Source organism: Theropithecus gelada, chromosome X (assembly GCF_003255815.1).
Source record: "Theropithecus gelada isolate Dixy chromosome X, Tgel_1.0, whole genome shotgun sequence".
Taxonomy (NCBI): domain Eukaryota; kingdom Metazoa; phylum Chordata; class Mammalia; order Primates; family Cercopithecidae; genus Theropithecus; species Theropithecus gelada.
In genome coordinates, this window is record NC_037689.1 from 129,607,480 (window position 1) to 129,630,702 (window position 23,223).

General features: G+C 39.2%; 2 protein-coding genes across 6 annotated transcripts in view; one reads left to right on the forward strand and one right to left on the reverse strand.

Moving 5' to 3' along the window:
• STK26 (serine/threonine kinase 26) overlaps nucleotides 1-2,805 on the forward strand; it is a 52,364-nt gene extending 49,559 nt beyond the window's left edge. For all 4 annotated transcript variants that reach the window (XM_025372552.1, XM_025372553.1, XM_025372554.1 and 1 more), the window contains one exon: nucleotides 986-2,805. In XM_025372552.1, the coding sequence (XP_025228337.1) occupies nucleotides 986-1,010 (25 nt within the window). In that variant the 3' untranslated portion in view covers nucleotides 1,011-2,805. The remainder of the gene's footprint in view (nucleotides 1-985) is intronic.
• A 1,065-nt stretch (nucleotides 2,806-3,870) lies between these two features.
• The window catches only part of FRMD7 (FERM domain containing 7), a 51,210-nt gene continuing 31,857 nt past the window's right edge, over nucleotides 3,871-23,223 (reverse strand). For both annotated transcript variants that reach the window (XM_025372550.1, XM_025372551.1), the window contains exons 5-12: nucleotides 20,788-20,885; nucleotides 12,663-12,777; nucleotides 12,324-12,471; nucleotides 11,241-11,336; nucleotides 9,101-9,264; nucleotides 7,088-7,156; nucleotides 6,896-6,971; nucleotides 3,871-5,849 (exon numbers count right to left, since the gene is read on the reverse strand). In XM_025372550.1, coding sequence (XP_025228335.1) covers nucleotides 4,755-5,849; nucleotides 6,896-6,971; nucleotides 7,088-7,156; nucleotides 9,101-9,264; nucleotides 11,241-11,336; nucleotides 12,324-12,471; nucleotides 12,663-12,777; nucleotides 20,788-20,885 — 1,861 coding nt within the window. In that variant the 3' untranslated portion in view covers nucleotides 3,871-4,754. The remainder of the gene's footprint in view (nucleotides 5,850-6,895; nucleotides 6,972-7,087; nucleotides 7,157-9,100; nucleotides 9,265-11,240; nucleotides 11,337-12,323; nucleotides 12,472-12,662; nucleotides 12,778-20,787; nucleotides 20,886-23,223) is intronic.

Here is a 23,223-nt window from a genome sequence, read left to right on the forward strand (position 1 = left end):
TTAATTTATGATGCAATGTAATTTCTTTGATTCAACCATTCCAATTATTCCTAACAAAGTCACCTTTTAATACATAGTTGTATACTTAAAAATAGTTTTTGTTTGTTGTGTATCTTAAACATTAGCTTTTGGAATTTTTAGGCATGACAAGGTAGTTTTCCACTGCATGAAATGGCCTGTTTTTCTTTCTCCACTAGTAGGAGTATGGACAAAAGGTCACTGAGCATATTCTCATTTGAGCTCTCATTAATATCATTGGGGAATGCTTTCTTTCTTGCCACTACCCTCAGAATTTAACAAAACACCACTAGTTGCATAATTTCCAGTGCTAAAGTTCCTACATTTGACCTCCATATGAAAAGTTAAGGAAAAGGTAGAGGGACTCAATCCAGACTGAAAAAGGGCTCTTACGTTCAACTTCAGTTTCTGTGTTGTCTCTTGAAATATTCATTTGATTTTGTTCACATTCAAAAAAGTTCTTACATTTAATTTTTAAAAAAATTTTCAACAAGACTTTTGTATGCATGTACACACATATACACTCCTTAGCTCAAGCAAGCTATAAGGTGATACTAATTTTAGCCTTGACCTTGTTATATCTCTTCTCAGTGCATCTTTATATTTCTTTGTTTGTGATGCCACTGGGATTGAGTTGGAACAAACTCTGTGACCTGTGAAATCACACACTCTCAAAGATCTTTCTATCTGATAAGGCTCACTTGTACTCGTAAACCTAACCCCCTCTTAAAATCCCTTATATTTTAATGAAGACCTCCCATTTGAAAACAAATCAATTGGAAGTTGTGAAATCAGATACAGAAGGGATTTTTGAACTTATTTATATTTGAACATCTACATGATGAGATTCCATGAAAACAATGTATCCCTTTTGTGGAATCAGTTTCTTCATTGCAGAGTTCATACAAAAGAGAAATATAAATATGCATACTTGTACATTTGTTTACATTTTTAAAAAATTTTATAGGTGTTCAGCAGACGAATCCCCCTAAGAAACTTATTATTGGCTTCTGTTTCATATGGACCCAGAGAGCCCCACCAAAGCTACTTCAAGCTTAACAATGCTTAACCCATGAGCTCCAGGTGCCTTTTGGATCTTTGCAACACTGAAGATTTGGAAGAAGCTATTAAACTATTTTGTGATGGTGTTTATCATTTTATATTTTGAAAGGATTATTTTGTAAGGAGTAACTTTTAATACTATAGTTTCACCTGTATTCTAGTAAATGTTGAGACACCGTTTTGCTTTTAAGTATCCCTATTTCTTAAGTTAAGTTACTAAGATGAATACCTTTCACGTCTTGATCTTTAATTGACTACAGTCATGAAACGTACAGGTCTTTCAAAGTCATTCTCAGTATTCAGCTTTTGTAAAGTATCAAGCTTCAAAAAGTGTTGTTGTTGTTGTTGTTGTTGTTTTAAACATGCGTAAAAATGACTATTGGTGGGGAGGTGTAAATAAGTCATACCTTCTTAAAACAGAAAATTTTAGTAAAGTCTTTTAAATGAAACCTGTAAAAGTATTGATTCTTCTACCAAGTTGGTATGATATTCCGGGCAGCTCAATGATTATCACATTTGAGATCCTGTGTTTGAAGCATTTACAGGCAATGTACAGCAACAGAGGTACCTCTTGGTGTATAGTATTTACATTCTCTTTTAGGTAGAAGAGGCAATTTTACCCTTATTTAACATGGTTAGAAATTTAAAGCAAGATCATTTACCCAAGGATAGGTGTTTGGTAATGTTGGAGGAGTTAGTCTGGCTTCATGTTTTACATCTTCAACTAAAATCCCATACTATCTGCTTGGATTTTGAGAGCCAAAAAAAAAAAAAAAAAAAAAAGCTGATTGTCATGTGATTAAATACCTGATCCATAGGTATGAATATAAGTTACACCAGCATATTTTTGCCATGGTAATGAATTGTCCTATAAACTATTTATATATTTTTGTTCTTCATAATTGTCACTAATAAGCATCAGTTTGTTGTTTTTAAAAGGATATTTAAGTGAGCATTTTCTAGTTCACATGAAAATAACCATAGTACAGGATGATTTCTGTCCACTCAAAGGTAAGTTAGATTGCACAGTTAATTTTCACTTATATTTATGGCACTATTATGTTGGTGATGCCTTTTTCTTTTAAGCCCAGTATTATGCCTGCCTAAGTTCTGAACTGGGGCTATATTTCAGTAGTTGTAGAATTATTGATATTTAGTTTTGATAGTTAATGTTTAATTGTTTGGATCTGCACAATTTGGTTTTTGCACAAAAGTCATTTTTTAAAAAATCTGAGTAATTTCCAAATATTAGACAAAAGATATTCTTCCTGTAAGGAATACAGTTTTTAGTCAAAGTGGCCATTACATCCTCTTTTTACTTTACATGGTATAGATACTTGAGAAGGTTGTTCTGGTGTTGTATGCCAAGAAAATTCTTTTTATTGGTGCCTATATTGTAACAATTATTTTTAATGCATTGTATTTTGAAGTAATGGTTCAGTTAAATTTTTCACCCGCTGTGTAACTGAAACACAATTACAGTTTATAATCTGTAGAAGTCTGGAGATAATTTTGCAACTCATGTTATGGGTTAAATGAATATTTTTGTAAAAGTAAAAGCAGCAAATTTATAAATTGATTATTTGAAACTTTACAACACAATTGCATCCCAAATACAAATTGTATTGCTTATTCATTATAGCTATTCGTCCTGTAAACTGTTTCTAGGTGAAGCATACTCCAGTGTTTTGGGGTTTTGAAAATAAATATTTAAATTTCACAGTCCTCAATGTTTGTTTTCCTTGAGATGGGGGTGTGGTATGGGACTTCAGTGTTTCAAATTATTTCTCCTTTGTCCTTTATTGTTCAAACACTAAAATCGAAGTTTCTGTTGGAAACCAGAAGATACTCTTCACATTTCATTAAGCATTAATTATAGCTACAGTGAACATCTGTCCTAATTTCTAAGCCTCCTGTCTTGACCAAATTATTAATAACGTCCCCTTTCACTTGAAAGTGTCCTGGGTTGAACAATAAATTATATGGTCACCCTGATTATTATATTATTAAGAGATCATTTACAGATATAAACTTAGTGAAGATTTTTAGAAATTGATATGAGAAATACCATTAACATAAAGGAGTTTAAGTTTTTCCTAGAGAAGAGGTTGAGGGTGGACTTAACATAGCATTAAGGATCTATGGTATTAATATGTATTAATATATTCATATATTAATTATATAATATTTTAATATTATACTATATTATTAAGCCCAGGTGATTGGGTTTCAATATATTCTTATTATTAGATAGTTACTCTTGACTTGTGAGTTACTAAATATGAGTCCGGGAGCAGACAAGAAAGTGCTAGGATGGAGGAAAGGAGTGGGATGAGGTATATTAAAAGGGATTTTTCTGATGTAAAGACTAGGAGAATAACGAAACTATTCCATTAGTTTTTTTTCTCCTTTAAGTTGTATATAAAAATAACTTGCCTATAGAATTGCCTCCTTTCTTTGAAGTTTGTAGTAACATTATCTTGTAAATATGTTGGACTTTAAAATCAAACAAAATAAACTTCTCAAATAGAATGCTATACCTTCTAGGAGGACCATTAGAGAAATTTTGAATGGGTCAAAAATGGAATTCTGGTTCATTAACTCACCCTGGTATTAGTACCATCCTTTTTTGTTTCAGCTACCCTTCAATTCTACTACTTTTCCTCTCCTTGGCCATACATTTTCACTTGCCTCCCTCCTTTTCCTTGTTGTGTAACTGTCCCTTTCCTTAGTAAAATAGGCCAGAACCAATCACTTCTGAAATTGATTAAAACAAAAGGAAGAACATAATTATAATTTATTTTTTAATTACCTGGATTTTCCATCACACTTTATTACAATAACATTCATTTCCTGGCCTGCATACATGCAAGAAGCTATGACAAAAAATAAATTCCGGCAGGAAATATTAGATAAACAAACTGACCTGTTAATGTTTCTCTTTTACTAGGTATAGTAGATAGTTAAGAATATAGAAGTTACAAGTAAAACAACAGGATATTTTTATCAGGTTTATGTCTGGCTCTAGAAATTGATTTAATTCATGAATTTCCTAGGTTTAGAATTCTGCCAAGTCCTAGATTAATTCTAAACTTGTATTCTCTTGAGAGGATCTATGCCACCACCTTGTTCCTGAGGCTGTAGGAGGGTCATGCTCCCCTTATATATGTTATAAAAATGGAAGTCTTTAACATATTACGAGACCATTTCTACTGGGCCCCACACAAATAGTAAAGACTGAAGTATTCGTTCAGTGTTTTTTAAGAGCACAAAGATCAACACATTCACAATCTACTAAATCACTAAATGCCATTAGAAGCCAATTCCAAATGCCAACCCATACTGTCACCATTCTTCAGCATTGAAGAACCTGACCTTCACTCACAATGTCTCTGTGTGGAAGTATGCAGTGGCGATGACAAATACCCACCTCACCTTGCCACAGTGCTGGGGAGGAGAGGGCATGTTCTAGAGTCCCTTCAGAGGTACTGGAAGAGTGAAACTCAAGGAATGAGGCAACAGCTGGATCTTTCATAAGGTAGGTGTCAAAAATGAGATTTTCTTCAGACCAATGAATATGTAGTAACCAAGAAAATGGTTTCTACAAGTTTCATTATTTTCTGCCTAAGTCGGTAACATGGAACTGGCTCAGAAATGTCCATAGGTTCACACTTTTAAGCTAAAAAGTAATTACATGGTTTTAGTGAAGTCCTGTCTTCAGCAGTTGGTGTGTTGAAAGAAGCATCTTCATCTTCTTCATCTAACTGTAGACTACCAGAAGACAAGCGGATTCTGGCCATGGGTGACCTTATTTCTTTGCCATACAAAGCATAGTAGTCTGGTTTAAGAATCTCTGATTCAGAATCACTGGATTCACTAGCTACATACCTTTCTGCTGTACTTTGATCCATTAGAACTGCTGGCAACTCCTGCTCTGCAAACATATATGTAAACAGGTCTGCTTTACGACTGAGAGCAGGACAAGGCCCTAAAGGTCTAAATTCTGACCCAAAAGGAAAATGAATAGTTTTCATGTCTGATTGGCTCTGGGACCTTTTAGGGGTTTGCTCTTGAATGTTAGATACAAATGCATCTTCCAAATTTGGGTCTTTCTCTTCTAGACCTACATTGATGTTGCTCCTAACACTAGTCCCGGCTATAGCTTCTTGGAGTCCTTGCAGGTCTTGCTGAAAGCTCTTCATTCTGATATTCCTTGGGCTTCTTTTGGCTGGCTTCATTGCAGTGGGCTCTATATAGCTATCTGGCCTTGTCCTTTCCTCTGCTCTGATTGGGGACCGTCTGGGCACCTGGAGTGGCTTGTCCACATAAAAAAAGACCTGGGGAGGCATAATACCAACCTGCTGACCTGTACAAGGAATATAGGGCACATCCATGTAAGTTAGCTGCTTTGCTGGACTCACTTTGCTTGTAAGGCCAGAAGATGTGCTCATGTGATTACCAGCAAACTTACAGCTCGTTTGGAAGGAGCTTAGAGGACTCCTCTCCGAAAAAAAGTCTCTGGGATCAGGGTTAGGATCAGGCTCAGTGTTAAAGACAGGGTCTGTATAAATAAAAGGGAAAGAGGAACTGCTTTGGGACTGATGTAGCAATGTGGGATCCGTCTCTGGTTTGGAATGCTCCAGTTCAGTTGCAAATGTCACCTCCACTGCAGAGTTCCTCCTCCTACTGTCCAGCACCGGCTCAGATGCGTGCACTCCATTCACATTTTGGTAGTAGCCACCACCATATGCTAGTCTCAAATCTTCCACCTTGAGACAAAGGACACATTGGTGAAAGAAGGAAAAGGCCATTTGGTTAGGGCTGGGGGAGGGATCTAAATTAGCCTCAAAGTTTGAAAGGTAGTTCTTCATAAAGTCATTTAACAAGATCCATGTTCTATTCTAGGGTAGATAAATATATAAAGAAAGGGTAATAACTTGTACCACATCCCAGTGCATGTGTTAAAAAGTACATGTGACACTATTCTTTCTCAGTGCCATCCTACTTCCAGACTCTGAGTGTATACACTACAAGCAGTTTGGTTTAATAGCTATATTAGTGAACCAGGAGTCCTGCCTTTTAGTCCTGGCTCTGTCTCTGATTTGCTGTGTGACCTTAGACAAGTCTCCTAACCTTGTTGCTCCAGTCTCCTCCCTATTTTCTGTAAAATGGTGGGAGGAGGGCTATGAATGGTAGGAGAGGTTCATATACTAAATGGCTCCTTTCATCATTATGCTTCTGATGTCTTTTGGATAAAAACTGCCAGTGACTTGAAGGCTTGAGGGTTTATGAGACCTATAATTATTTTTTAGGGAAAGTAAAATAATAATAATTCACAATTTTCATACTAAAAATGTCAAAGGAAGTCATCGTCTCACAGTTCCAGGGGAACAACACTTTGTCCTTAACTTACAAAACTACACAGGAAAAGTACTCTAAAACTTTAACCCAAGACCTTATACCTTCCTCTACACCTTAAGATTTTCATAGGTAAAAAGATGGAGCTTTCAGTTTTGAAAATTCAAAGCCATAGAATTCATTTGGATCTGCATTTTGCAAGATGTTAGCAACACAGGTTGCAATTTGAAGATGTGCCAGAACCCTCAGTCTATAAGGTACACACCAGTGGTAGTTTACTAAATGGTCTTCTATTGGCAGGAAAGACTGAGCTGACAGACCTCCCCAGGAAGCTAACCTACTCGAACAGAGTAACCCTTTTACACACTGGGATTCTGACAGAATCAATCCTTGGAAGCATTTGAAATTTGCACAAATTACATTTATCTAAAGAAGTAGAAATTTTCAGAAACCTTACTTGTTTTGACACATCAGAGAGGAGGTCTGGTGAGGACCTGCACTGTCGTTCATGGTACTGAGATGGGTAATGTTTCCTGAAATCCCCAAGCAGAGAAGTCATTGAAATAACCTTCATGTGAATACCAGGATACATAGAAATCTCCAAATTCAACATAAAATCAACACGAGCAAGAGAAACAAAATGATGTACCTTTCAAATGGCAAGCTCTTCAGCCTCCCTTTTCTCCCATATTCCAAAAGTTGCCTTTGGGTTCTTCCACTATCATAAGGAACAATAAAAATCTTTAGTTCTAGCCATAAACCAATAGGGTACCAAAACTTGAAAGCCTCATTTATTGTTGAAATCAAAAGACTAGATGAATGACATATGTCATGAATCTTTGACTATCACAATGATAATACCCACTTATTCAAGGACCAGGCAGAGAACAACCTCAACTACTCAGAACGCAGGTATTTTTTAAAGGCCTCTGAACAGGGTTATGTAACAGCTAAAAATTGTGGGCTTTACAAATAATATACCTGGTCTGGGCATGGTGGCTCACACCTTAATCCCAGCACTTTGGGAGGCTGAGGCAGGAGGATGACTTGAGCCCAGGAGTTTGAGACCAGCCTGGGCAACATAGTGAGACCTCATCTCTACAAAAATAATAAAAATTACCTGCGTATGGTAGTGCATGCCTGTAGTCCCAACCACTTGGGAGGCTGAGGTGGGAGGATTGCTTGAGCCCAGGAGGTCGAGGCTGCAGTGAGCAGAGATCATGCCACTGCACTCCAGCCTGAGCAACACAGCGAGACCCTGTCTCAAATAATAATAATAATAACAATATATTTTCCTTTAAAGGCTTTTCCTGTACCACCAAATCAGAGTCAACTGACTGATTTTCCATACTACTTTGAATGAGGTTACTTATCTGGTTTCCCAGTCCACAGCAGAAGAAAAGCAGCTAACTAAACAGTAGAAGAGGATTGTTCTAGTCAGGCATACACTAGCAAAGAAAGTCAGATCACGGCCGGGAGAAACATAAAAATAAAAAAAAAAATCACAAGAATTGGCCAAGCACCATGGCTCACGCCTGTAATCCAAGCATTTTGGGAGGCTGAGGCAGGTGGATTACAAGGTCAGGGGTTCAAGACCAGCCTGGCCAAGATGGTGAAACCCTGTCTCTACCAAAAGTACAAAAATTAGCCAGCTGTGGTGGCCCGCGCCTGTAATCCCAGCTACTTGGAAGGCTGAGGCAGAGAATTGCTTGAACCCAGGGGGCGGAGGTTGCAGTGAACCAAGATTGTGCCATTGCACTCCAGCCTGGGCAACAAAGCGAGACTCCATTTCAAAAAAAAAAAATCGCAAGAATAATAAAGCCTAAAAAGTCTGGACCATTTATCACCTAAGTACAGGGCCTTGACATGCCTCCCCTGCCCTGAGGCCATCATTGCACTACAGCTGCCTGCAAAAGATAATACCTGATGTTTATAATAACTCAGGTCATTAAGAAAAGGGCAAAATATGCTCAGTATCATCTGTTTAAGAAGGCAGAGATTTGTAGAATACAGATTGGAAAGATTCAATCAGAAATATGTAAGTTTCAAAGATCTTAATTCTTACTGGGGTAGGATACCACTCTTTGAAAAAAAAATCCTTTATGGGGAAGCTTTTAATCAGAATTTAGTACCTTAGCTAAAAGTTTTGAAAACTTCCTCCAGTGGATTCCTAGGCTGATGTATTCAAGCAAAGACAAGATCTTAACCCAACCTTGCTTTGATTCCTCCAAAGTGTGACCTGTAGTGAGGAGCCTCTAGTGGCGTATTGTTCAATTTTCTAAATCTCTTATCCCCTCCAGTGCTTTCTCACACTAGCTTTCACAACCCAAAGGATGTTGAGCTTTTCTTTCCATGGTTTGCATATAAGTTAAATATAAGAGAAAACAGTGGGTTTATAGAACATGTATTCTCAAACTGCACACATCCACCCATCCTTGCTGAGACTCAGATCCTACCCCTTAGGTAAGGTGTCCCCCTCTTCCTGCCTCCTAGTTAGGAATCATTGACTTAATGTGTCACACAGAGAATGAGTAGGAAACGGTGTGATCCTTGATGTGATTGAAATGGATTCTCTGTTGCTTCTAGAATGTGAACTCCTCCTAAACCTCCCGTGTTATTGAAAAGAAGCAGTGTAGTTTGCCTATGTGCATTGTTTAATTACCTATAGCGGAAACTGGAACCCTTACTGCAGAGTAGGGTTTTGGGCTTTGATTTGGGCTCTTCCGAAAGCCTAAAGAAAGCATGGTACTCCACACAAGTCTTCCAGAAAGCCTTGCAGGCATCTCGGCTGGCCATGGTGAACTCCAAGGTATCCTTGCACAACACCTGTGTAAACCAATTTCCATCAAGTAAAACATCCTTCAAGAATATCAAAGACCTTCAAATCCCAATGCCTTCCAAACTATTGCTCCATTGGCCCATGCAGCTTCTGATTTTCCACTTGGCTCCCTGTAGGTTTCACACCTACTGAAACCTAATGATTGGCAACCTTTCGAGGAACAGACAGGGCAACTGCTCACAAACAGAGCCTTCTCTAAGAAGTAAATCTTGCTTTGCACTCTCCCCTCACCTTAAATACCTTTTTTACTCACTCTTCTCTGCCAGAAACATTTTTATAAAGTTGTAAATTAGATTAAAATGATGTCAAAGGGTATATCTTTCCAAGGTCAGGAGAAGTTATAAATGACCAACAGGAAACAGGAGGGAAGAGAAGATTTCCTTATAGATGGAAGGGTTTATAAGATGATTACATGTACATAAGTCTGTTGTCTCCTTGAGGCAAGGTGTCTGTTGCCCAGGCTGAAGTGCAGTGGCATGATCATCACTCACTATAACCTCGAACTCCTGGACTCAAGCAATCTTCCTGACTCAGCCTCCTGAATAGCTAGAACTACAGGCATGTGCCACCATACCTGGCTAATTTCTTTGTATTTTTATTGTTGTTGTTGAGATGGGGTCTTGCTATGTTGCCCAGGTTGGTCTCAAACTCTTGAACTCAAGTGATCCTTTCACCTCAGCCTCTTAAAGCACTGGGATTATGAATGAGAGCCACCACATTCAGCCCATGAGTCTTTTTAGTGTAACAGTTAGAAAAACTTTTTCCTCTATAGGCTGTCTTGTACAATGCTCTATATTGCTCATCCAGCATATTCTAATCTTGGCTTTCCATACCTAAAGTTCAAGTTTGCCCCATCTCCTGACACTATATGTACCCATCACATGGCATGTTTGCAGCCCTGTTTTCAGCAGCCCCATCAACCCACTGCACTGACCCCACTTCTCTCATTCCTTTCCAGGTTCCTGCATGTAGCCTCTGGGGCTCTCCATGAGCTTCACACTGAGTCCAGTTACTTGAACTGCTCAATGAACACTTTTCTATAGGGTCAAGATGCAGAGAATAAAATCCAAACTGCTGGATCTTCAGTAGGTTAAAAATTAGTTGATACACACTTTTTATTTTCCTTATGGTCATAAAAAAATTCCTTTCTAGACTAAGTGGCTCATGACTGTAACGTCAGCACTTTGGGAGGCCAAGGTAAAAGGATCACGTGAGGCCAGGAGTTCGAGGCCAGCCTGGGCAACATAGTGAGACCTTGTTTCTACAAAAAATGTTTTAAAAATTAGCAAAGTGTGGTGGTGCATGCCTGTAGTCCTAGCTAGTCAAAAGACTGAGGCGTGAGGATCACTTAAGTCCAGGAGGTTGAGGCTGCTCTGAGCTATATGTCACCACTCCACTGCAGTCTGGGCAACAGTGAGACCCATCTCTAGAATAAAAGAAGAAGAAGAAGATCATTTCTAGCACCTTTGTCTCACCCTTTACTATGTAACCTTGCCCAATAATTGTTTATTTTGCTTACGTGTATACCTGACTCCCACATCCTGCTTGCTTTTGGCATATACTAGGTGTTCAGTAATTTTTGCTTAAGGAAGGTAATTAAAGATACTTTATAAAATGGAACAGATAACATCAGATCAATTTTTTCTTAGTCCTAGATCTGGTCACTCCCATTTGACTCATCAAACCCCTAAAAAATAGTTTCCAGGGAGACTTGCCTTTCAGCCCAGTTGCCCCATTTTCCTATTACTTTGTTAATTCTAAACTGCCAACCAGATTTCTTAGTGTTTTACCTTTAGTAAAAAATGATTAAAACTCTGGTTGATTTCATTAAAGGCAAAATAAAAGACACATAATCACTCAGGGCCAATCAGCTTTCACCATTTACGTTCAAACGATTTGCAGAAACAACCAAAAAATTTCCCAGTGAACAGAAAGTAAACGAATTTATTAGGAAGCTACTTACCAATATATTGGCATGAAGTTTGATGAGAAAATGCTTTCTCTTAAAACTCAACTTGCGGATTTTAGCCCAGTTAAAAGTATTGATCTTTGTATTTCCCTACAATAAAAAATGTGGCAGATTTCAGAATGTATTAACACGAGTTGGTTTGTAAGACAGTACAAACCTGATAGAAAATGCACTTCATAAAAGGGACCGCCCTTGACCCATCACTTCAACAGACTGATCCTGCTGCACTGGGTAGGAGCTGTGGTCAAAGAAGGCATTTCAGGTGGGACACAAGGATGCTCTGGAATGCAAGCAAGAAGGGGTATGCCTAGGGAAGGTTTCTAGCCAGCATAGGGAGATCACAAGAGGAAAGGATTACTACAATAGCTTCTCTAATCTCACCCCTTTCCCATGTTTCCCGATTCATCTGCTAAAAACAATGTCTTCTTTCTCCTGACAGGAGCTCAAACACCTTCAATAGCTCCTCACTGCCCACATCACATCTTGGCCATATCTTGCTGCCTCATCTATATTGAATATATAACCTTTGTTTCCACTAATTCCAAAACACCCTTTCATCCAACTCTATACCTCTCTCCTGCAGTCTCCTCATTTTCCTTGCCCACAATGCCTTCCACATAGTCAAGCCTTCTTGCCAGCTCTGACAGACCCTTCTCTAGGCTATTCTGTTTAATTACAGCAGCCTACACCCATTTCCAACTCCTCTAAACTCCCTTGGCTTTCTGGTCAGCCCAACCAGCTTTGTTTTTGCTTCTCTGTTGTTTGTTCAACAGGTCATCTATTCACGTGGTCTGAAAATCAGAGGTATACAAAAAGATATATATAGAAAGAAGTCTCACTCCCACCACTGTCACCCCTATTTCTGTCCCCATCTATCCATTCTCTACAGTTAACTACGTTTATTAGTTTGTCATGTACACTTTTCATGCAACTACAAGTAAATATGATTGACCATTTCCCTTTCTGGCTGGTGATAATACTGAGGGGTGAGATCACCTTGGGAATGGACACCCAAATTTGAGCCAAGATAACCAACCGTCACTAAAGCCGAAGGGCTTGAAAAGAAAGAGATTTTACCCGTAACACCAGTACTCCCATGTGAGCAACAGCCAGGTGAATCTGCATCCCTTCACCATCACTGGCGGGGTGAGGCCTGATGCCATACATATCCAGCTTTCTTGCTATGTCCAGTAGCAGAATGTCAGATTCTGCTGGGCTCCTGCCACTGAAAGGGGAAAGAATTTATGAGCCTAATAAATGCCACAAGAATGACATTTCCACTCTGAGAGCTCCGTGAGGAGCTCAGCATTTCACGGAGCCTGAAACTTCTCAGGTTTAAGGGCTTGCTCTTAAGAGTCCATCCCCAGCTTTAGTGTTCTCTACTGGGGGAAGCAGGTGCCAGTTGAAAGTACTTACATGTGCTTCTGATGAAAGTGCATGATCTTGCTCTCTAAACAGTCTTGGTTTGGTAAGTACCGAGTTTGTGCCAGATGCTTCCTATCTGTTTCTTCACGAAAGTCTCCAAGTTCTGCTGCATGACAGGAAAAAGACATTTTTCACATTACCTCTGAGGAACTTAGCAATGGAGCATCCAGTATACCCTTGTCCTCCATCAAACAGCCCTTTATTTGCAGCCAGTGCAGTCCAAAGCCTCCAACCCCACGCTTTATGTATATTTATGTTTCTATAGGGGTGTGTGTGTTTGGGGGTTCTACTGGCTCTTTTTCTGTTTGGAAGCATTGCAGTCTTAGTACAGGAAGTCACAGACCAAGTATAGATCTTAAGGGCTCCAAGATCACAGTTGAACATTTAGTTAGATTTTTCTTCTACCATATTGTATATATGATCTCTCTTACTTTCAATCAGCCACTGGTATAGGTGGAACTATGTCCCTACCCTCTGCCAAGTTCATATGTTGGAGTCCTAATTCCAGTAGCAGAGAATGTGACTATATTTGGAGATAGAGTTTTTAGGAGGTGATTGAGGTAAAATGACTCCATTAAGGCAAGCCTTCAACCAATCTGATTGGTATCCTTATAAGAAGAAATTTGGGCACACAGAGAGACACCAGGGATATGAGTACACAGAAAAAAGACCAAGTGATAACACAACAAGAAGGCAGCCATCTGCTAGCCAAGGAGAAAGGCCTCAGAAAAAAACAAACCTGCCGACAGCTTATCTTGGACGTGAAGCCTCCAGAATTGTGGAACATACATTTCTGGCATTTAAGCCATCCAGTCTCTGGTATTTTGTTATGGCAGCCCTAGAAAACTAATACAGTCATCCAACCCCACTCCATCCTGATCATATATTATCAAGAAAGAGGAGTATAAATGCCAACTACATTGCAAGCCAATTCATCACTCTGTACATTGGGAGTCTAGTAAATCCTCAGCTATCTGAAATCCCCAACAGATGAATCATTCTGAAAATCATTCTGGCTTTTCCAAATAGCTAGCAGTTTATCCATGATCATAATTTGCTCTTTTCTAGATGCCTCCACTTTATTTTTATAAAACATCTATTATAGCACTATGTTTACAAAGGCATTTAGGACTATGTGCCCTTAACCTAAATTGCCTCAGATTGTTTTGATTTTTGGATTCTTTTTTCTTCTTTATAATTTGTGTGCCTTTTTCCTCTCTGTCAGATTTATATGAATCACTTCCTGGTCACTGACTTCCCCTGAAGTCAAACTTTAGAATACTTTGTTCTCAAGTGAGACATGTAATCTAACATAAAATGAGAAAGCAAATATCCAAACCTGTTAGCATTCTATATACTGTAAGAGTAAATAGATGTTCCATGGAATCCTATGGTGCTCTTCTATTGAATAAGATACATGGACAATAGTATACCTATTTTGAGTGCTGGAGGGCTGTTTTTTTTTTTTCTCTTCTTTCTTGGTTTTCCATTTGTGTTTTAGACAGGTGGGTGTATATCTGTATCTCAAAAATCACAATATAATGAAAATCTCCATATAGTAAACATTTTTAAAAAGACCAAAGAAATGGCTCATTAATTTATTAATTTAGTTTTACCAATACTGATAAATGTACAAATCACATTAAAATCCAATAAGACTCTGATGGTTCCACTGATTAATTCTATCAAATATTCAAAGAAGAAATAAATACCAATTCTTCACAAACTCTTCCAGAAAATAGAGGAGTAGACACTTAGCAACACATTCTATGAGGTCAGTATTACCTTGAAACCAAAACAGGACAAAAACATCTTGAGAAATGAAGACAACAGGTCAACATTCCTCATGAATACAGAGGCAAAAATTCTGAACAAAATACTAGTAACCTGAATTCAGCAGCATATGAAAAATATTACACACAATGAGTTGAATTTATCTCAGGACTGCAAGGTCAGTTTGACATATGAAAACCAATGACTATAATACACTATGATAATAGAATAAAGGACAAAAATAACCCACACATTATCTTCTCAAGAGATGGAGAAAAAGCATTGCACAAAGTCTAATACCCACTCACAATCAACAAAACAAAACAAAACACTTAACAAACAAGGAATATACCAAATGGTGAGAAGCTAAATGCTTTCACTTAAGATCAGAAATAAGGTAAAGATATCAAGTGCCTGCCACATCTATTCAACATTGTACCGATGGTTCTAGTCAGTGCAATCAGGCAAGAAGAAGAAACATAAAGAATTTGCACTGAAAAGAAGGTAGTAGAACTGTCTTTACTTGCAGTCAACATGATCCTGCATGTAGAAAATCCCAACGCTGAGCGTGGTGGCTCATGCCTGTAATCCCAGCACTTAGGGAGGCCAAGGCAGGAGGATTGCTTGAGCCCAGGAGTTCAAGACCAGCTGTGGAAACATGGCAAGACCCCATCTCTACAAAAAAACGTAAAAATTAGCTGGGTGTGGTGGCATGTGCCTGTGGTCCCAGGTCCCAGCTACTTGGGAGGCTGAGGTGGGAGCATTGCTTGAGCCCAAGAATTCAAGGCTACAGTGAGCCATGGCCATGCCACTGCACTCCAGGTTGGGTGAATGAGTGAGGCTCTGTCTCAAAAAAAAAAAAAAAAAAAAAAAAAAAAAAAAAAAAAAAAGGAAAAAAGGAAAAAAAGGAAAGAAAAAAATCCCAAGGAACCTATGAAAAACTACTAGAACTAATACATGAGTTCAGCAAGGTAGCATGAGATAGAAGATCAATATAGAAAAAGTAATTGTATTTATATATACTAGCAATGAATAATCTAAAAATGATATTTTTATAAAGTTCCATTTACAATAGCATCAAAAAAGAATAAAATAATGAGGAATGAATTTAATAAAAGAAGTGTAAGGCTTACACACTGAAAACTGCAAAATGCTGCCAAGGGAAATTTTTAAAAGATCTATATAAATGAAGAGATAGTTCATGGTCACAGACAAGAAGATTCAATATTGTTATGGTGGCAAGTTTTCCAAAAAATGATCTATAAATTCAATGCAATCCCCATCAAAATCCCAGCAGGCTTTTAAAAATAGAAATTTACAAATGACTTTAAAATTTACATGGAAATGCACAGATCTCAGAATAACCAACCTATTTTGAAAAAGAAGAACAAAGTTGGGCAATGTGTACACCTCCTTATTTCAAAGCTTACCCCAAAGCTACAGTAATTAAGACAGCATAATTGCATAAGAATAGAAATATAGCATAATGGCATAAGAATAGAAATATAGATCAATGAAACATAACTGAGAGCACAGAAGTAATTCCTTACATTTATGGTCAATTGGTTTTTGACAAATGTGCCAAGACAATTCAATGAAGAAAAATAATATTCTTTTCAACAAATGTTGCTGGGACAAATGGACATCCACGCACAAAAATATGAAATTGGACCCCTACCTCACACTATACTCCATGCAAGCGCACAAAAAATTAACTCAAAGTGGATCATAGATCTAACTATAAGAGGTAAATTTGTAAAAGTTCTAGGAGAAAATCTTTTTGACCTTAAGTTAGGCAAAGAGTTCTTAGATACAGCACCAAAAGAATGATCCACTAAAAATATACAGAAAGTGAAATTCCATCAAATTTTTAAACTGTTGTACTTCAAAGGATATCCTTACAAAACGAAAAGCCAAGCCACATATTAAAAGAGAAACTTGCAAATTGTGTATCTTATAAAGGACTTTTAATCAGAATTTATAAAACCCTCTTAAAACTCAATAATAACATAAAAACTCATTTAAAAATGGGCAAAAGATTTGACTAGGCATTTTACCAAGGAAAACATTGGAATAAGCACATGAAACTATGCTCAACATCATTAGTCATTAGGAAAATGCTAATTAAAATTGCAGTGAGATACTTCATACCCATTAAAATGGTCATAATCAAAAAGATATACAATACCAAGTGTTAGTGAAGGTGTGAGGAAATCAGAAACCCTGTACATTTCTAATGTTATTGTAACAATTTAAAAAACAGTTTGGCAGTTTCTGAAAATGTTCAATATAAATATATCATAAGACCCAGCAATTACACTCCTTGGAATGTACCCAAAAGAAATGAAGACTTGTATCCACAAGAACACTTGTGTGCCAATGCTTATAACGTTATTCATAATAGCTAAACTGGAAAAGAATCCAAATGTCCACGACCAGGTTAATAGATAAACAAACTGTGGCTCGGCGCAGTGGCTCACTCCTGTAATCCCAGCACTTTGGGAGGCTGAAGTGGGTGGATCATGAGGTCAGGAGTTCGAGAGCAGCCTGACCAACATGGTGAAACCCTGTCTCTACTAAAAATACAAAAATTAGCCAGGCGTGGTGGTGCCTGCCTGTAATCCCAGCTACTCAGGAGGCTGAGGCAGGAGAATTGCTTGAACCCAGGAGGTGGAAGTTGCAGTGAGCCAAGATCGTACCACTGCACTGCAGCCTGGGTGACAGAGTGAGACTCCGTCTAAAAAAAAAGGGGGGGGGTAAATCCATAAATGGAATACTACTCAGCAAAAGAAAGGAACAAACTGCTGCAACTCATGTTAGAGTATGCATTAATTTAAAAATCATTATTTTGAGTGAAAAAAGTCAAATGCAAAATACCCATATTTTATCATTTCATTTACATGAAATGTCCAGGAAAGGCAAATCTATAGAAACAGAAAGCAAATTAGTGTTTGCTTGGGGCTGAGCGTGGGAACAGGGCATGACTGCAAGTAGGGATGGATGAGAGATGTCTTTTGGTGTGATGGAAATGTTTTAAAAGTGGATTGCGGTAATGATTGCACAACTTTGTAAATTTGCTAAAAATCATTGGGTTGTGCATTTAAAATGGGTGAATTTTATGATGTGTAAATTATACCTCAATAGAGCTGTTTTTTTTAAATAAATCACATGCACAAACATACACACACACCCCAATTTTCCAGTTTATTAACCACAAATCCCATGTTGACCCTAAGAAAAACAAAAGCACATAAGGCTGTGCTTATTTTTCTCTCCATACAAGACTATAGCAACCCAAGAACACAATTATGACATACGAATGAGTAAATATCTCCAGTAACAGAAGGTGACAAATGTTATAAGCACCTTCACTGTTACCATGCTGGTCCAAACTACCATGGTCTCGCTCTCCCGTAATATCCTTTTATCTAGTCTCCCCACTTCCACCATTTCCTCTTGAGGTCTGTTTTCACCACAGCAGCCAACATGACCCTGTCAAAACCTAATTCAGATTATTTCACTCCTCTGCTTAAATTGCTTCAATGGTTTATCTGCTCATTTAGAGTTATGCTATAGGTCTTTAATACTTTTTTTTTAAAAAAGAGATGGCCAGTTGGATGTGCACTCCTGGCCTCAAGCGATCCTCCCACCTCAGTCTCCCAAAGTGCTGGGATTACAGGCAGGAGCCACCACACCTGACCCTTTAATATGCTTTTAAGGCCCTCATATTTATTCTCTTCCTCTCTTACTGAGCTCCAGCCAGCCACAAAAGCCTTTTTGATGTTTCTTGAACACCCCAGTCATGCTCTCACCTCAGGCCCTTTGCACTGGATATTCTCTTTGCCAGGATTCTCTTTCACATGATTTTATTGCATAGCTTACCCTCCCACCTCCTTCAAGTCTTTGTTTAGCTGTCATCTTCCCAGTAAGCCTACCCTGTACACCTTATTTAAATATTTATGCTGGCTGGGCACTGTGGCTTATGCCTGTAATCCCAGCACTTTGGGAGGCCAAGGCGGGAGGATCACTTGAGGTCAGGAGTTCAAGACCAGCCTGGTCAACATGGTGAAACCCTGTCCCTACTAAAAATACAAAAATTAGCCGGGTGTGGTAGCATGTGCCTGTGATCCCAGCTACTCGGGAGGTTGAGGCAGGAGAATCACTTGAACCTGGGAGGTGGAGGTTGCAGTGGGCCGAGAACAGCCTGGCCGATTGAGTGAGACCCCATCTCATAAAATAAATATTTATGCCAACGTTAACTCTTGTCCATAAAAGAAGAATAAAATTTAAAAATATAAATATTCAGTATCTGCCTGCAGAATTCCTCCATCTCCCTCTTACGCTTCATTTTTCTCCATTGCTCTTATCACATGCTGCCACGTATTATATAATTTATTTACTTATTTTGGTCATTGTCTGATTCTACCCCACTGCCAAAATGTGAGCTCCACAAGGGCAAGGACTTTTGTCTGTTTAGTTTATTGCTGTGTTCCCAGTGCCTATAATAGTATCTGGCATGTGGTAGGTACATGATACAATTTTCTTGAATTAATGACCAAGAAGAGTTACTGAGGGAGTTCATAAAAGAGGGATGCTTCATTTGAAATGCACAACTTGTGTTTGGGAGGGAGTGTCTGGCTAGAGTAGGAGGTGTGTAAGTGAAACCAAAGGAGACAAGAAAGTTGGAATGTGGAGGTTCTTGAATGCTTAAAATATAGCGGGTATCCAACAAATATTAGATGAATGGAAAATTAGACAAATCTAGTTGTGTTCTGCATACCACGTTAGAGTTCGGTGAAATAGTCTCACTGGGATCAATTGCGAAGAACTACCTAGTTGGAACTTTAGCTTTTTTCCATGGAAAGAGTTTCTACCGACAAACAATATCCTCTAGAAAAGCTCAAGTGCTCTGTGCTATGCCTGAAATGGCCACTAGGGAATGCTCAAATCCTTAAGGCAGAACTGTTAAGCATGAAATTGGGCTCCCCCGTTAGAGACTGCTTGGGAGCCCCAATCCTCTGACTGCTGCCTCAACAGGCAGCTAGTGGAGAAGGATGTCTTCTAGCACTGTTTCCTCTACCTGCTCTACCCTGTACTCCCACCCCAGTGCCAAAGTACAATACTGGACATGACGGTTAGTGTCCTCGGCATTCAAGACCCTTCAAAATGGTGCATTTTCCATCACCTCTTCTAAACAGACCCTATGTTTGGGCTATACTGGGTCATTTTTCATCCTCTATATATGCCACTTCTTGTCCAACCACCATTTTTGTTTTCATGCTGTTTCCTTTACTGACCAGTACTTATCCAATTCCTATGTGTCCCTTTAAGGCCCAGCACAAAAGCTACCTTGTCCAACAGCCTTCCATGATTACCATTTCTCTCACTGCCCCCTGCCTTTCTGAGATCTTAGAGCTCTCATTGCTTGTCCCTGTCAGGAGTCACTTGGTAAACACTTATTCAGACACTGTCCCTATCTAAGCACTGCATTCTGGGGCTCTGGGGTGAAATTAGAAATCTGCCATTTCTGGACTATCAGAAGGGTAAAGTACAGAGGTCAAAAATGAACTTAAGATACAAAAAATGAAATTTTGATCCTGCAGGACTAGTAAGAAACAGCCTATTCTTTGGAGGCCTCTCTAGAAGGGAGAAAACATCCAGCTGGCTTTAGAAGAGATACTATCTCCAGCTGCCTACACCCTGCCCTTGGGGCTGTAGGAGCAGCCTGGCCTGCCAGGCATCACCCCCCTCCCTGCAAGGCCCCTGCTATTCTCCAGATCACTTTCTACCTACCTTCGTTATTCAGCCTAGTCCAGCTACTTGTTGGTTGTTAGGATATGGGGAACGCTAATAAATGCCTGGGGCTTTTTTCCCTTTTAGCCTCTAACTGCCTGCTGTACTCTGTGCTTTGTTCTCTGAAATCATGATAAAGAGCAACAGGGAAATCACAACAAACGTGACTATGTGCCACAGAGAGCATGTATCAGAGAAGTATCCTGGGGCAAGCAGAGGGAGTGGGGACCTGTCTGGCAAAGCCCATGCCCAGATTAGCCCAAACCAGCTCCTGGACAGCAATTCCAGAGACGGTAGGAGGGTAAGGTTGGACTGGGGTAGAAGAAAATCAGCATTTACATTTAATCCGCAGAACCAAAGGTATTCTTGTCACTATTTTAAAGACAAGGAAACTCAGGCTCAGGCTATGCTGTTTCTCTGTATCTTATCCAGGCTTTCTCTCCTCTGTAAACCCTAACACAGTGATGGGCGTGTGTGGGGAGCTCAGCTCCTGTGCTTGGTTCTCTACCTGGCTGATAGGTCCCAAAGCAGACAGACATTTGCTACTTACATTGTAAGATGTGAGATACCATCAATGCTGTACAGTTGTCACTGCATGGAAGCCTTCCTAGAGCCAAATCCTTCTTTATTTGAAGAGTAAAAAGATACCTGCAAAGAAATCGGGAAGAATCTCTTGAGAAAGAAACAGGAATAAGAAAGAAGCATTTTCTTTCTCCCAGATCCAAGATGATTCAAGAAAGGAATGGTGCCCCCAGTCAGTCAGATGCCTTTTTTGGGGTGGTGAGTAATGCATAGGCTTTGCTTCAGCCCCAGACCAGACCTGGACCACAACTTGGCTGATCGAACACTTTGGCAGGCCTCACAGCCATTAGGAATCACCCTGGCCAAATCCTCCTGCCAACTTGAGGAAGTTGGCCAATCATCCTCTGGTGGTTTCTGCCACGTAGCAAAGCCACATTCCCAGCTAGAGAGAATAGGAGATCCAGCAAGAACAAATGCACTCAGGAGGCTCGTAGTGTACAGTTTACAAAACGCTATCAAGTACGCACTACCATAACAACTTAGGTTGGTGGAGCAAGAAATGATCACCCCAGTTTACAATTATAGAAAGAGAGGTGCTAGGTGATGTTGACAAGGTCATATCATCCAGGGATAGTGAATCTGTGGCTAGAACTTAGGTCTGCCCCTGAATTCAGGCTGCCTCCTGTCCAAAAGACTGTGTTTCAGAAATGAAGAACTTGGGGCTATGCTTCTGCCTGTTATTCCCTTTGCCTGGACCACCTTCTCTGTATTACCAGTGCCCAACACATAATTTTACAGAGTCAGTATAATTAATGTTTGCTGAAAAGAACTAAACCAAACTGCCCTTTTTCCCACCAAAAGCTCATCAGGGACCTATGAAATGCAGCTTGGTATCTAGGGCTCTGCTAAACAGATAACATTTATCGCACACTTACGAAAAAGTCATTCTCAAAGGAGAATCAAATTTTGGAAAGAAATGTGTATAATAAAGACTACCTACCACTAATTACCTTCTTACATGGTCCAAGATTGGTTCCAATATTTTATTTATTTATTTATTTATTGAGACAGAGTCTCGCTCTGTTACCCAGGCTAGAGTGCAGTGGTACGATCTCAGCTCACTGCAACCTCTGCCTCTGGGGTTCAAGCGATCCTCCTGCCTCAGCCTCCCTAGTAGCTGGGAGTACAGGCATGCACCACCATGCCCAGCTAATTTTTGTATTTTTAGTAGATACAGGGTTTCACCACGTTGGCCAGGCTGGTCTTGAACTCCTGACCTCAGGTGATCCCCCAACTTTGGCCTCTCAAAGTGCTAGGATTACAGGCGTGAGCTACTGCGTCTGGCCCCAGTATTTTGTTTTATAAATTAAAACACTGAGTACTGTGGGTATTTCCCTATAAAAATGTGATTTTCTAAATAAAGGTCTATGTGGACTTCCTTTTTAACCAATTAAGCCTTGAAGGCAATGTAGTGATTCAAAATTAATCACAAGTGATACATGAAAATCTAGATTGAAAAAGCAGATAAATTAGTAGGTGATTATTCAGTTTACAAAAGTGTTCATCATTATACTCCTTCAAATTATGAGCTCCCCTTATACATTAGAAACCATTCAATTAGAAAAATTACATTTGCACACTACTCTCAGAAACCCAGGTATTAGCCTAGACAAGGCATCCTTGTAAACTCAACTACAGTTAAGTATTATTTAAATGGACCAATGGGAAACAAATAAATGAAGCCTAACCTTTGCCATTGCCTGTTTTCAAATATAGTTGTAAATGAGAATAATCAGCTTGAGTTGCTAAAGGAAAGGTGAATTTTGTTTTGCTCCTAGCATGAAAGAAAGGGAACTTCTTGTCATTTGACACGTTCCTTGCTGTTAAGAAGGCAGCTGCCTGCTACAAATACCAAATCCTTGCTCTGAACAGCTGATGAATCATTTATCATCACATTGATTTTCCCGTTCTTTATTTATTTATTTATTTTTGGAGTGGGGGGAGTTTATCTCAATCAAAATTGGTCACAATTTGAAACTCGACTGAAATGGGTTAGCAAATGCACATACATATATATACCAAGGTATCAAGTTATTTGGGAAAGTGGCCTGTAGCTCACAAATGTGAAGAGAGAATTAGGGTAGAGAAAGAGGGAAAGACAGGCTTGTAAAAAGCGACTTTTGCAAAGGCCGTTGAGAAAAGTCTTTACAAAAGGGGCAAAGATTGAACTGGCCATGAACTCTTTTCGGGCGAAGACATCAAGGAGAATAACTGGCAACCTCCGGCGATCTTGGACAAGTCATTTTAGCTCCCATGACCTATCTCTTCATCTGTAAACTAAGAGGGCTCGATTAGATTATCTCTCAGACCTCTTTCATGTATAAGAGTCTAAATCTAAGCCAGGTATGGTGGCTCATGCCTGTAATCCCAGTACTTTGGGAGGCCAAGGCAGGGGAATCATTTG